At 39.5% G+C, this 13,058-nt stretch overlaps 1 protein-coding gene across 6 annotated transcripts in view; it reads left to right on the top strand.

The window, feature by feature from the left end:
• TTC17 (tetratricopeptide repeat domain 17) overlaps nt 1-13,058 on the top strand; it is a 116,418-nt gene that overhangs the window by 72,712 nt on the left and 30,648 nt on the right. For 3 of the 6 annotated variants that reach the window (XM_044919476.1, XM_021685384.2, XM_044919477.1), the window contains 3 exons: nt 891-1,055; nt 10,636-10,895; nt 11,556-11,709. In XM_044919476.1, the coding sequence (XP_044775411.1) occupies nt 891-1,055; nt 10,636-10,895; nt 11,556-11,709 (579 nt within the window). The remainder of the gene's footprint in view (nt 1-890; nt 1,056-10,635; nt 10,896-11,555; nt 11,710-13,058) is intronic. The other 3 variants (XM_044919475.1, XM_044919473.1, XM_044919474.1) reach the window with 1 other exon arrangement.

Below are 13,058 nucleotides of genomic sequence, written 5' to 3'. Positions count from 1 at the left end.
CATCAAACATAAGAGAGGAAGAGGAGTCCGACTCAGGTGGTCAGATCACTGCCACATCAGACACACCAGCCTAGTAACACATTCCCCTACCCAGAGAATGGTCATCAGGTAGAGCAGGGTAGTGGCTCTTTATCCGTATAAACACACAATCCCTAATAGGGTCAGAGCTCTTCAGCTCACTGGCAAAACTGTAGCAAGAGGTCAGGCTCTCTATATATACCAGAAAGTAACAGAGAGCACAGTGATTACATTCCAGATGTGACCTTTTACACTAAAGTAAATCTTCTAATGAGCAGAATTTGTTTTCCAAAAGAAAAAAATCCACATCTTTGTGATATTGCAGTCTTAAACATGGGATTCTCTGCCACCACCATCCCTCTTTAAGTCCTTGGTTTTTAATTTATAATCCTTTGCCTTTTGCTATATCTTTCATTTTAAGCTGTGATGCAAGAATGGATATTATATTTCTCTGCTGTAGTTCATCTATCTCCAGACCTATTCGGGTACTAATTGGTCATTTCTCACCTTTGAAAGGCAAATAGAAGGAAAACCACTTTTTTGTGATGTTTCTGACTTTCAAAGAAATATTTCACAGTCATTCATTATAAATGAAATGAAATCTTGGGACTTGATCCTTGTCATAATTTTTCCCCGAAACACTTGGTTCTTACGCTGGCCTAGCAGGTGAAACTCGAACTTCAGTGCAAAATCTTGAGTCACAATAAAGATCTGGCTCGAGGTGCTCCAGGTCACTGATTTTGGTGTGTCCTGCTGGAGAAAAACTGACACTGTCATCTTTTTGCTCTTCCTGCTACTTGAAGACCTTGAGCCATGGGACTACCTAAGAGAGATGTTTCTAATATGCTGTCTCTGTGTCTCTTGTCATTGAGGTAATTGTCATGAGAAAACCCTGGACAACAGCCATGACAAACAGAAATATTTTGACAACTCACTGGATGCTGCCGAAGAAGAGCCCTCTGAGACAGGAACAGAGGAGGAGCCTGTACTCTCTGTTGAGAATTCAGGGAGGGATTCAGATGCCCTTAGACTTGAAAGTAAGTTGATTTGACCTGAGCTGTGCTTCTGGGGTAAAATCAACTCTCAAGCTTTGAGTTTAGGCTTTTCTCTACTTAAGTAGTTTTCTTCTTTTAATAGACACTCATTATATTTGTAGAATCACAAGGGTGACCCGCAGGTGTGAGATGGAAGACCCGCTAGCATGTGACAAAGCTCTTCACACTTATTTCTTTTTTTTTCGCCTCCATGTCTTATTTTGCTAGGACAAATTTGATTCATTTATATACCAGTCTTTCTTCTTAATATCAAGAGTCTACTGAGCAAGTCATTGAAAAAAAAAGCAAGATAACTTCTATTTACGCTAACCCAATAATATTTAAAGATTTGGAATAATAGAAATACCTACCAGGTCCTCTCCTAAAATTCCATTCTACAACCACAGTTTGAGCTATGCTGTACTGAACAGTTCTTGACATTATCGGTCAATGTATAATTGCCAATGTGAATGACTTTGTAGTACTCATCCTTCTTAACCACTTTGCTGCATTTGGATCTATGCACAATTCCCCACTTCTTGAAACTCTGTTCCTTCTCCTCTTGGCTTCTGGGCTATCACTTGTTCTTGGCTCTCTTCCTGTCCTCAGGACATCTTTTTCAATTTCTTTCACTTATTCTTTACTTTGCCCCTTATTTGTTGGATTACCCAGGATCTTAACATTGGTCTTTTTTTCTTATCCCTCTTCTTAACCCTCTGTGTGTTATTTCTTGGTGTCTCAGACACTTTTGAGTATAACAGTGACTCCAAATCTCTATTTTCAGTTAGGACATACTCTACAACTCTAGATCTTATTTCCACTTTTTTAGTGGTCTATCTCAGTGTGCCATAGGCACTTCAAATTGGACATATCCAAAATTGAACTTGCCCTCATTTTCATCCTATTTCTTGAACTGCTTCTGATTCCTGTATCCCTGCTGTCTCTTAATGGCATCACAACTCACCCAGTCACCACTGTATCCAAGACCTGTTGCATCTGTTTATCTCTTCATCTATTCCTTCTGCCACTGCCTGAATTCAGACTTTCTTCATTTCTGCTTGGGCAATCACAGTAGCTTCATAATTGAATTTCCAATATCTAGTCCTTTACTTCTGTTTGTGTATGGAGAGAGAGAGAGTGTGTGTGTGTTTGTGTAGGAGAGAGATAATACATGTAATTGGTACAAAATTTTAAAAGCAGAAGCAACCCCTCTTACCAATATATTTTGTGTCCGAAGAGTTGTTTCTAAAATCAGATCTGACCGGAAGTTACCTATGTTTAAAGTTTTCAGTGGCTCTGTGTTACCTATAGGGAGACTCTAGGTATCATAGTATAGGAGATGTGGCAATTTGGCCCTAGTTTTGTCTCCAAGTGGTACCATCTACCTCTGCTATACGTAGCAGGATGTATAAGCCTTCCACCATTTCCCTCACATGCCATGCTCTTGGAGCCTCCGTGTCTGCACAGGCTGGGAATAGCCCCTGTGTACTCTTTGCTTGTTGTCAACGACCCTTACGCATCTCCAAGATCCAGCTTAAATATCACCTCCTCTGTGAAGCATTCACAAAGGTCTCCAGGCATTTAGTTGCTCTGTACGCTGTCCTGTTCCCACTTTTTGTCAAGGCACATTTCATACGATGTGAATGCTTATGTGTCTTATTTCCCATCAGACTGTGAACTTCTTATGTATCATGTCCTATATAAGTATATTTCTGTGTACAGTAAATATTTGTTAAAGTAATGAAATGTGGCATTTGCCTTCCTGTGTAGGTTGGATTAGCATACTTAGGAATTACAAAATCTGTGTTTCCTTCTAAGTGGTTTTGTATATAAAAATGATGTCTAAGAGAAGCAAGCTAGACCTCAGAGGGGAAGTTGTGACCTTCACCTTTGCAGGTTTAGAAAAGTAGTTTCATCAGTTCTGTCAGAAATCATTGGGCTTTAAGGAAACTAATTTCCACTTACCATTTCAAAAGAGATGGATTCTTAAACTGGACAGGCAGTTTGTTCATTTACGAGGGAGCTACTCCGCTCTGGTGCCTGGCAGCCTCTTGTCTCCGTCTGGCATCAGGTACCCACACAACCAAATGGACATCATGAGGTTGCTTGATAAACTCAGAATCACCACAGATGAAACTGAGCAATGTTAAGGGGTATTTTATTCAATTTACACATACTGTTCCTATTCCAGTATAGTACCACTCCCTAATGACCAGAATACTCATGACCACCAAATTAGACTCTTTTTTCTTCAGACAGTTCAGAATAAAACCCAACCAAAATCTTGCTGTTTGTCTCATTTTCCAAATAGTACATCATTGTTTGAGATAGATTATAACCTAGTGCCTGAGTTAAGTTTCTTTAGTCCCGTGTTCCCCATGGCGTTCCATCCCATCCCTGTACTGGAAAGGCAGTATGATTACCCTGGCTGAGACGGGGTCTTTTCCAAGTCCCTTCAGCATCATGCAGATTGTGTCTTAGGGTGGGTTCTTTTACAGATTGCTAATTCAATCCATAGTATAATGATGACTCTTACTAGTTACACTCTCAGGTACTAACTTTTCTTCACCATATGTTTGAATTCTGGGAGCACCTTCTTCTTTTCCCTAGATACAAACAGGTGCACAGGGACTATACTCGTGGTGTGTTAGTATGTTTATACCAGCAGGCTTCCTGTAGTGTGGTTATCAGAGTGAGAAAAACTCCATTTTTTAAAATGCAAATAGTGTGTTATAATAAAAGCCAAGGATAGACATTAAAGAGTTTTTGAAAATTCTATTTTTGGAAGAAAATTTAAAGAAATACAGTTAAGCCCTTTCCAATAACCATAAACTTATGATAATCACTACCTTTCTATGGTACTTTATAATTTACAAACATATGCTCACTTCAGCAGCACTTATATATAATTTACAAACTTATGAATTAATGTGTTAATTGTGTGAAATAGATATTATTATCAAGCCCATCTTATAGATGAGAAAATTGAGACTCAGAGAAGTTAGGTCCCTTGACCAAGATCATCAGTAGATAGCATAACTAAAACACATCCTTAGGTCTTCTGATCCCATGCATTGTACCCTTTGCCTGTGGGCCTTAGAAATAGGGGGTTGATGGATTAGAACTTTATTTTTTAATTAGTAAGGTCATTTTTAAAGAAAACTAGCATCTGCTGTTACCATTATTTTATAAAAGCAAAGAAAATTTTAATGTCAGAAAGTGCAAAGACAATCTCAGAATAAAGGTCTTTTTCAAAAACGGACAGTCGGCACCTTACTCCAAAATTTGTATCTGGATGTGCATGCATGTGTGTGTTTATTATAATTTTATATACATATCCTTTTTATGTTTCTCATTTTGCTAAGGATTGGTACAAATTGTGTCACTGATTAACATTGGAAAAACCACTGCTTTAATACCCCATCTTCTAGTGCAAAAATCCTCCTCAGTAAACTTTATTTTATTTTTTTTTTAAGATTTTATTTATTTATTTGACGGAGAGAGACACAGCGAGAGAGGGAACCCACGCAGGGGGAGTGGGAGAGGGAGAAGCAGGCTTCCCGCAGAGCAGGGAGTCCGATGCGGGGCTTGATCCCAGGACCCCAGAGATCATGACCTCAGCCGAAGGCAGATGCCTAATGACTGAGCCACCCAGGTGCCCCCTCAGTAAACTTTAGATACGGAAGGAAGAGCATAGGCTTTGTAGTCAGAGATTCTGCTACCATGTCCTTGCGGCAACACCAACTAGTTGTTAAATCTTAGGCAAGTTACTTAATCTTTCTGAGCTTCCCTTCCCTCATTAATTTAAAAACAAACAAAAAAATGCCTCAAGTGATTAGTATTTAAATGAAACATTTCTTTTAGAGCTCGGTACACAGTTGGAGCTCAGTCAGTGTTCACTTCTGCACACATAGGTGTGACTCTGCTGCTTCCAGACTTAGAGGCTGCTTGGGAGCCAAAGTGCTCACAAGTACATACACACAGTATCTGCTCAATAAACATCTAGGGAACGCTGACATTTGCACAAGAGTTGTTACAGGAAAGATTATCTGTTTGCTCTTCTGGATTATCTTCTTGAAATCCCCAGTTTTCTCTTGCTATACTGACCCAGCTAAAACACCATTGGTGCAAATGAAAATTGATGATCTGTTGTTTTTTTTTCTCAGAAGTGAATTTCCTTACCTACATCAGTCTAAGTGATTTCATTTAAGCCTTTTGTGCTATGTGATTACTGGCTTTAAATATTATGCCATTGTTGATGCATGAAATCTTAAGGAAGTCTGTAGCTTTATACTGTGACTTCAAAACCAGATCACTGCCTTTTAAAGAAAATACTAGAGCTCAAGACAGAATTGCCGAAGGCCCTATGGTGGTGGAGTCTTTGTGTGAAACCAAATTTGTCTAATTCCACAGTATATTCTTTTTATTTTATGAGATGGATGTATTTCTCTGTGGTGTCATTCTCAGAGGTAGAAGGTGCCCTTCTTGTCTTCAGAAACCACATTCTATTGGTACTAATCTTGTAAGAGTTTCTGGAGATGTTTTGAGTCAAATTTTGAAGGAAGGACTTTTTTTTTTTTTGCTGGTCATCTCTTCAAATGTGTGATCTTTACCTCTGTTTGCTGTCAGTCTGCTTTGTTTTGAATGTAGAACTCACCTTTCATTTCATTCTTCCTAAAACTCTTCTTAACACAAACCTCTCTTCCAAGATTATTAATGCTGTTTCTTACCCAATACAGTCACTTTTCTTTTGCTCATCTTCTGATGTTCCACTCCCTCTCAGGAGCGTCCTTAACAAGTCATTGTGTGGCTTCGGCTTCTGCTCCGGGCACAGGGAGCTCAGTCTCCCTTGGTAGCCCATTCCACTTTCTGACCGTTCAAAAGTCTTTCCTAATATTGAGCTAAAATGTGACTTCTCATCTCCGGTCCTGCCCTCTGAAGCTAACAAAGTCAGTCTTGTCTCTCATTAAAATCACATTTGAAGATGACTCTTTCCTACCTACCCTACCCCCCTATGTTTTTGCTTCCTTCAGCTTTCTTATTTCCTTGAACAACTCCAGTTAGGGCTCTTAGTACCTTCACCAATCTCAAAGTAATCTTTCTAGAATTAAAAAAAAAAAAAATCTTTCCGGGCGCCTGGGTGGCTCAGTCGGTTAAGGTGTCTGACTCTTGATTTCTACTCAGGTCGTGATCTCAGGGCCCCAATCTCAGCGTCGTGAGATTGAGCCCCATGTCGGGCTCCCCAGTCAGCATGGAGTCTGCTTGGAACTCTCTCCCTCTCCCTCTGCCCCTCACCCCACACTTGCACTCTCTCTGTCAAAAAATGAAATAAAGAAAATGTTTTAAAAAAGAAGAAAAAATCTTTCTAGTAAATATTTTTCAAGCCTGATTTTTTTGTGTGTACTGTGTCAGCTACTGTTCCTTCCATGGGGTCACTTTGGTATCTTCAGTCCTTCATTTAATATGATTTTGGGCACGTTCACCAAGTCATGTTTCTATCAATGTGCTCTGCTTTGAAAATCTCTTAAACTGCGGTGCCAGACTTACCGATGAATCTCCAGATGTGTCTGGAACATTACAAGATTATGTTGGACTTCTTTTTCTTCTTCTTCCTCCTCCCCTTCTTCTTCTTCTACTTTTTTTTTTTTCTTTTTGAGGACAACATATACCTCTCTCCATCTCTCAACACTTCTCCTAGTCCCTGTGATTCTTGACAGATTATCTGACATGGCTCAAACTCAACTAAGCTTTCCTAGTATCCTGAGATAGTATTCATCCAAGTGAAAAAACCCGAACTCATCTAAGCCTCACTGTGGGTGCTCACAGTCTCCTTACTTCATAATATTTATTCTCCTTTTTCCAGTGTGAAAATGGTATGTGTTAAAGAAGATAAAGAAAATAATAGAGATATGGGATCTCAGTTTCTCTGTTTTTAGTTTATATTATACCATTGGTCCTACAAGCAGCAATCCTAATATTTTACTTTTTCTTCTTGCTTCAAGTATAATCTAAAACCTTCTGTGATCCTGCTATCGTCCAGACCTCTTTCCAAACCTGAATTCTGTATTTCCAGAATTAGACAGTGTCTGGAGATATGTCCCTCTGTCCATTCTAACCTGGACTATTACAAGCCCTCAGCACATTTTTGGACACAGACAACAAATGCTTAAATGAATTAATAAGTGTCTGAAATCCCAACATGATAAGTCCTTTTGCCCTCTCCTAATTCCATAGTCTTTGTAGATAACATTGTTTTCATTTTCACGATTCTAAAACTCCATATCGTAAAAAGGTCCCTGTTTCACATTAGGCTTCGAAATCTTGACATTATCTTTGAACTTACCCTATTCTTTGTCATTGTATCCATTTAACCACCAAATTCTATTTTTCTCCACTGAAATTTCTTCATGTACCTCTTTCTCCTCCCTTTTCAAAATTCCCCTTTTATAGTCCTCACCCTAAGCCAGCTTCTCTTTAAACAACTTTATATAGAGATTGTTGAAATACCTTTCTAACTGGTCTCTGTCCTCTGTCTTCCTTCTCCACCCCCGAGTATGCCAGCTGATTTACCACTCTGGCCTTTATATGCCACATTATGGCTCTCGTCTTGTTATTCTTCTGCTTAGCAAACAGGAGGCTCCCTTGAATCTTCCTCCCAACTTTCCCAGACATCCTCAGTGTCACCCACCTTCCCTAAGTATCTTGTTTGCTGATACCATCTATATACATTCTTTGTTCTAGTTCGTGGGAAATTAGTAGTGCCTTCACGTATTGCCTTCCTTATGCCTGCATCAGTGTGTGTACATATGGGTTTGAGTATTTACGATCAAGCTCCTCCCTCTCGGGAGTGCCCTCCCTGGCCCTCTGCCTGCCTGTCTAAATCCTGCCTCAGTAGTCTGCTTTTCTCTAGGAAGCATGATGTGACCACACTCAATTATGCTTTTCCTCTAGAAAAAAAGTATTTAAATGTAATTGTTCTCTGTTTAATGTATACAGTTTTGTGTCTCCAACTTGATTATACAGTTGATCCTTGAACAATACAGGTTTGAACTGCACACATCCACTTATATGCAGATTTTTTTTATATAAATACCATATAGTACTTTATCTTCTCTTATTATGTTCTTAGGAACATTTTTTAGCTTGCTTTATTATAAAAATATAGTATACAATACCTATAGCATATAAAATATGTGTTAATCGACTGTTTATATTATCGGTAAGGCTTCTGGTCAACAGTGGGCTATTAGTAGCTAAGTTTTTGGAGAAACAAAAGCTATACATGGATTTTTAACTGTGCGGGGATCAGCACCCCTAACCCCCATGTTGTTGAACTGTATTTAATTCCTCAGAGTCAGATTCTTTTTGTTCCCACCTATATGGCTCATAGCATGGAGATAGGCACATAGTAGGTTCTAAATAAATAAAGATTGGTTTATTGTTTCTAACTCTATCAAGAACCCTTTCCTGTCTCAAGACTAGGTGCAGGGAAGCCCATGGTGGCCATAGGAGAAGGAAGGAGAGGAAGCTAAAATAACATGAGGAATACTTAGAACTCTGTTGCTACAAGTCAGACGGCAGGCAGTTGTTCTAATTAAGTTGCTTTTTGGGGTCCCCATAGCAACCCTGTCCAGGTGTTATCCTGAGTTAGCTACTGAGAAATTTGTAAATCATATAGTATGCCAGACACTATGTTAAAGACATGATGCCTGCCTTTAACACATGACAAGGTAAACCTTAGAGTTTATAAAGTCTTGAATCGTCAGCAGGATGAGGCAAAGGTAGGAGCAGCAGATCCTCAAGAACCTCACAAACCAAATTATTCCCGAGTTCCATTAACTCATTCTACAACCATGCCTCTGAAGTGTCAGGTACAATGTTGGACATTCAGGATATAGTAGTAAACAAGATAGAAACTGAAAATTAGAACTCTTTGTCAACCCTACATTTATACTATTTGCCACATAATTTGGGCAATAACCAACCATTTTTATCTGAATATCCTAAAGAAAATGCCTTTGCAAACCCGTTTTACCTTATGCTTGTCTCAGAACTTCATTAATAATAATGATAATGATAATAATCAAGAAAACCAGCCGATTCATTCAAAAAACCTAAAAGAAACCTACTTGAAAGGACAACAGTACATTTCAAAGTCACTTGTTAACAAATGGAGGAGCCTTCTAGCTTTTTCAAGAAGGAATAGCAGATTTCTAATGGTACTCCCAGCCTGACAACAGACCTTCCCACTTTCTGAAATAGAAAGTGGGATGGAAGATAGAGATGCCACCAGAGCCAAGAGTGACACTCTATGAGTAGGGCTCAAAGCTTTATGTTGCTTTAAGCCTTGATGGTCAGCCATCTTTCTCACCCCATGCCTCCTCAGACTAATACTCTGCTTTTCTAAAGTGGGTTACTCACTATGGTTATAGGTCTGGTCAATACGGAAATGAGATTCCTGACCTTGGCCTTAGTAATACCATGTTCTAAATCACTGAACGAGCCAGAATTACCAACTGAAGGTTATTGGGATAGCTTAACCAGGATAATGTAGACTGGCATTTTCTGAGCAATCAACCCCGAGCTCTCAGGTTGTCCAGTGGATGCATATTACAAAAGCAGGTATTCTATTTTATTTGTTTTTGTACCCTACTTCCAGAAAAGATTGCAGATGACTTACATGGAACACACAATATAAGATTCAGCCATTAATTCAAAATAGCAAAAGTTTAAGTAATAAAGTTTTTTTTTTTTAAGAAAGGAAAGCATTCTATTAAGAAACTCAGAAATTTTTGCCCTAAATGTTCTAGTTATCTAGGCATAGAGGGGAACCTGTAGGAATGTGTAACCTTTAATGTATAACAATGACTTCTCAGGAGAAAGAATTTTTCTGGGCCATTGCACTGGGAAGCATCCATGGAAGTCTTTACATAAGAAACTTGAGCAACATAACAAATAATGTCTTGATAACCATTTTAGGAAAACATTACACTGCTCCATCACTATTTCTTATACTACCCATTAGTGAAAATAGGAGCCTGAATGTAGAATTAGGATAATTTCCCATTAAACAAATCATCGTTCAGGTAAGACAGTTAGACTGTATGGCCTGGACATGCAGCTATGATATGTCATATGCTATTTGAAGAAAGCTTCAAGAATCCCACATATTCAATAAATAACATCATAATAAATTTCATCTTTGCCATTTGTGTCTTATATCTAAAGCAAGTGGGTCTTTTTTTTTTTCCCAAAAAAAGTACATTTATAAAATAGCCATCCCCCTGCTCACTAGTGATATACTCAGTGCCGGCTTGCCACCTCGCTGCTACCGTTGTCCTCATCCAAGCTTTTGACAAAGCTACACAGCAAAGAGGATGTTTTATGCATTTTGAGGATGATGAGTGGCATTTTTATGGGTGGGCTATCAAATCTCCTCTAAGCAGAGCCAAAGCTGCTCAAACAGCAAGGTTGGAGTCACTCAAGTACTGGAGTGAATACTACGTAATTTTTAAGATATGTGCTGCTGAAGCAAGCACAGTACTACGTAATTTTTAATGACATGTGGGCACTCTAATTTCAGGTACAGTGGTTGAGGAGAGCAATGGTTCTGATGAGATGGAGAATTCAGATGAAACAAAAATGTCTGAAGAGATACTGGCTTTGGTGGACGAATTTCAACAGGCATGGCCCCTGGAAGGCTTTGGGGAAGCCCTGGAGATGAAAGGGCGGCGTCTGGACTTGCAGGGGATACGAGTGCTGAAGAAGGGTCCCCAGGACGGAGTGGCCAGAAGCTCTTGCTACGGAGACTGCAGAAGTGAAGATGATGAAGCCTCAGAATGGGTGAGAGTTTGCCAAGTCAGTTCATACTAAACTGTAGCACAGGTCTTGGTGGGGGTGCAAAGTGTGATGTTTCTCTTGGGGGTGTGGCACCACTTTACTCCGCCCTCCGGTCAGTCTTCATGTGGGCCTTGTTCTGCAGGAAGCATTTCCGTTTACTTCTGTCTATATTGCTAGCTCTTCCAGGAGGCAGCAGAAGCAGAAGACTGTTGAGCTGCACTCCAAGCCTGCATGCCTGCAGCTGCCCAGTTCAGACATCTTCATTTTCAGTTTCCTGTATACACCCTTCAAGGCTAGGTTATTTTGTTTATTTCACTAAACATTTTTCGCTGAGATCTGTAAAAATTAAACAGAAGGAGAGAATCAGCTCTAATAGAGCGCTCTAGCACAGGACTGGTTACTCTTTTTTCTTTTAGAAGGAGAGTGCAAGGGCGGGGGGTGGAGAGGGACAGAGGGAGAGAGAGAATCTTAAGCAGGTTCCTCGCTCAGTGTGAAGCCTGATACAGAGCTTGATCTCACAACCCTGAGATCCTGTCGGAAGCTTAACCAGTTCAGCCACCCAGGCTTCCCGAGGACCCGTTACTCTTAAAGCCACCAATATCCACAGCCTTTACAGATTTGATAATTGGTCTAATATGTCCCCAACATGTCTCCATTTTCCAGATCACATTCCAGGTCAAACGTGTCAAGAAACCCAAAGGAGATCATAAGAAAACTCCTGGGAAAAAGGTAGAACAGAATCAAGCAGAAAATGTACAGCGTTACCAAGCGAACCTGGAGATCACTGGCCCAAAGGTGGCATCTCCTGGGCCACAAGGTAAATTTGAATATTTAATATGCCAGTTTCTTTTTTCAGATTTCACAGTCTTATTTCTCACTAAGGATATGTTTGTGACTTGAAGGAGATCAGATAAGAAGGTAATGGGGCTAAGTGAACGAGGAAACAGTCATTGGTATAAAAAGTTTGTTGTGACATTACTTAACTTTTTTACCATTGCCTATCAGGCTTATATTCTTTTTTTTAATAAGGACAGTTGCTTTTATTTTTTTATTTTTTAGGATTTTATTTATTTATTTTTTCCCAAAAAAAGACCCTTCTTCAGCACTAGTATCCCCTGCAAGTCCAGAGAGAGACTTGACTTGGCAAACTCTCACCCATTCTGTGGCTTCATCATCTTCACTTCTGCAGTCTCCGTAGCAAGAGCTTCTGGCCACTCCGTCCTGGGGACCCTTCTTCAGCACTCGTATCCCCTGCAAGTCCAGAGAGAGACATAGCGAGAGAGGGAACACAAGCAGGGGGAGAAGCAGGCTTTCTGCAGATCAGGGAGCCCGATGTGGGGCTCGATCCCAGGACCCTGGGATCATGACCTGAGCTGAAAGCAGACACTTAATGACTGAGCCACCCAGGTGCCCCTGGGCTTATATTCTTATCATCTTGAGCTTAAATATCCTATTGGTTCTTGATAGTCTAGTTTAATATGATTATATCTATCTTACTGGGTGGTTGTGAGGACTATAGGAGTTATACATGTAAAATGCTTTAAATGAACTAGCCACATAGGACTCAATAAATATTAACATTTAATATTTTATGTGTCAGAAATCTCTTTAAGTATTGGATAAATGCTTTAGAACGACTCCCAAGAAAAAGGCATATACATCAGAATATGTCATGTACTTTTAGGGTTCATAGTTGTCCTGGAGTGCATCTTGGGACTCCAGGTTCAGGGCCCAGTTGACTTTTTTTTCTAGCAATGAAGTAGTGGTGATCAAATTTCTTTTTAAAAAATCTTCTTTTTTAAAGGATATTTTCACTATCTTAGACTTCAAAAATTCAAGGTAAATTCATGAAAACTTGTTTAATTCATGTTTAAAACAAGACAGTTCATGTCTTGTTTAATTTGTTGTACTTACCAAAGCTGAAAGCAGGGTGCACATAATAAAATATAAAGAATGGGTCAGTTTGGTTAAATCCCGGAGTGAAGTGTTACTTGTGAAAAATACAAAGGGCACCAAAAAGGACATTTTGTCATGACCGGATTTGACAGCATGCAGTAGCTTTACTGTTTAAGGGTGACATCGTGTGTTAACAGGTTCCAGAAAGAAAGCAACACTTCCTCTACTAGGTCTGTCTTCTGTAGCAAGGAAAAGGGTATTCAAAATGTA

The sequence above is a fragment of the Neomonachus schauinslandi genome, chromosome 11 (genome assembly GCF_002201575.2).
Source record: "Neomonachus schauinslandi chromosome 11, ASM220157v2, whole genome shotgun sequence".
Lineage (NCBI taxonomy): Eukaryota > Metazoa > Chordata > Mammalia > Carnivora > Phocidae > Neomonachus > Neomonachus schauinslandi.
Note: the sequence above shows the minus strand (reverse complement) of the source record. Positions and strands in the feature narration are given on the sequence as shown.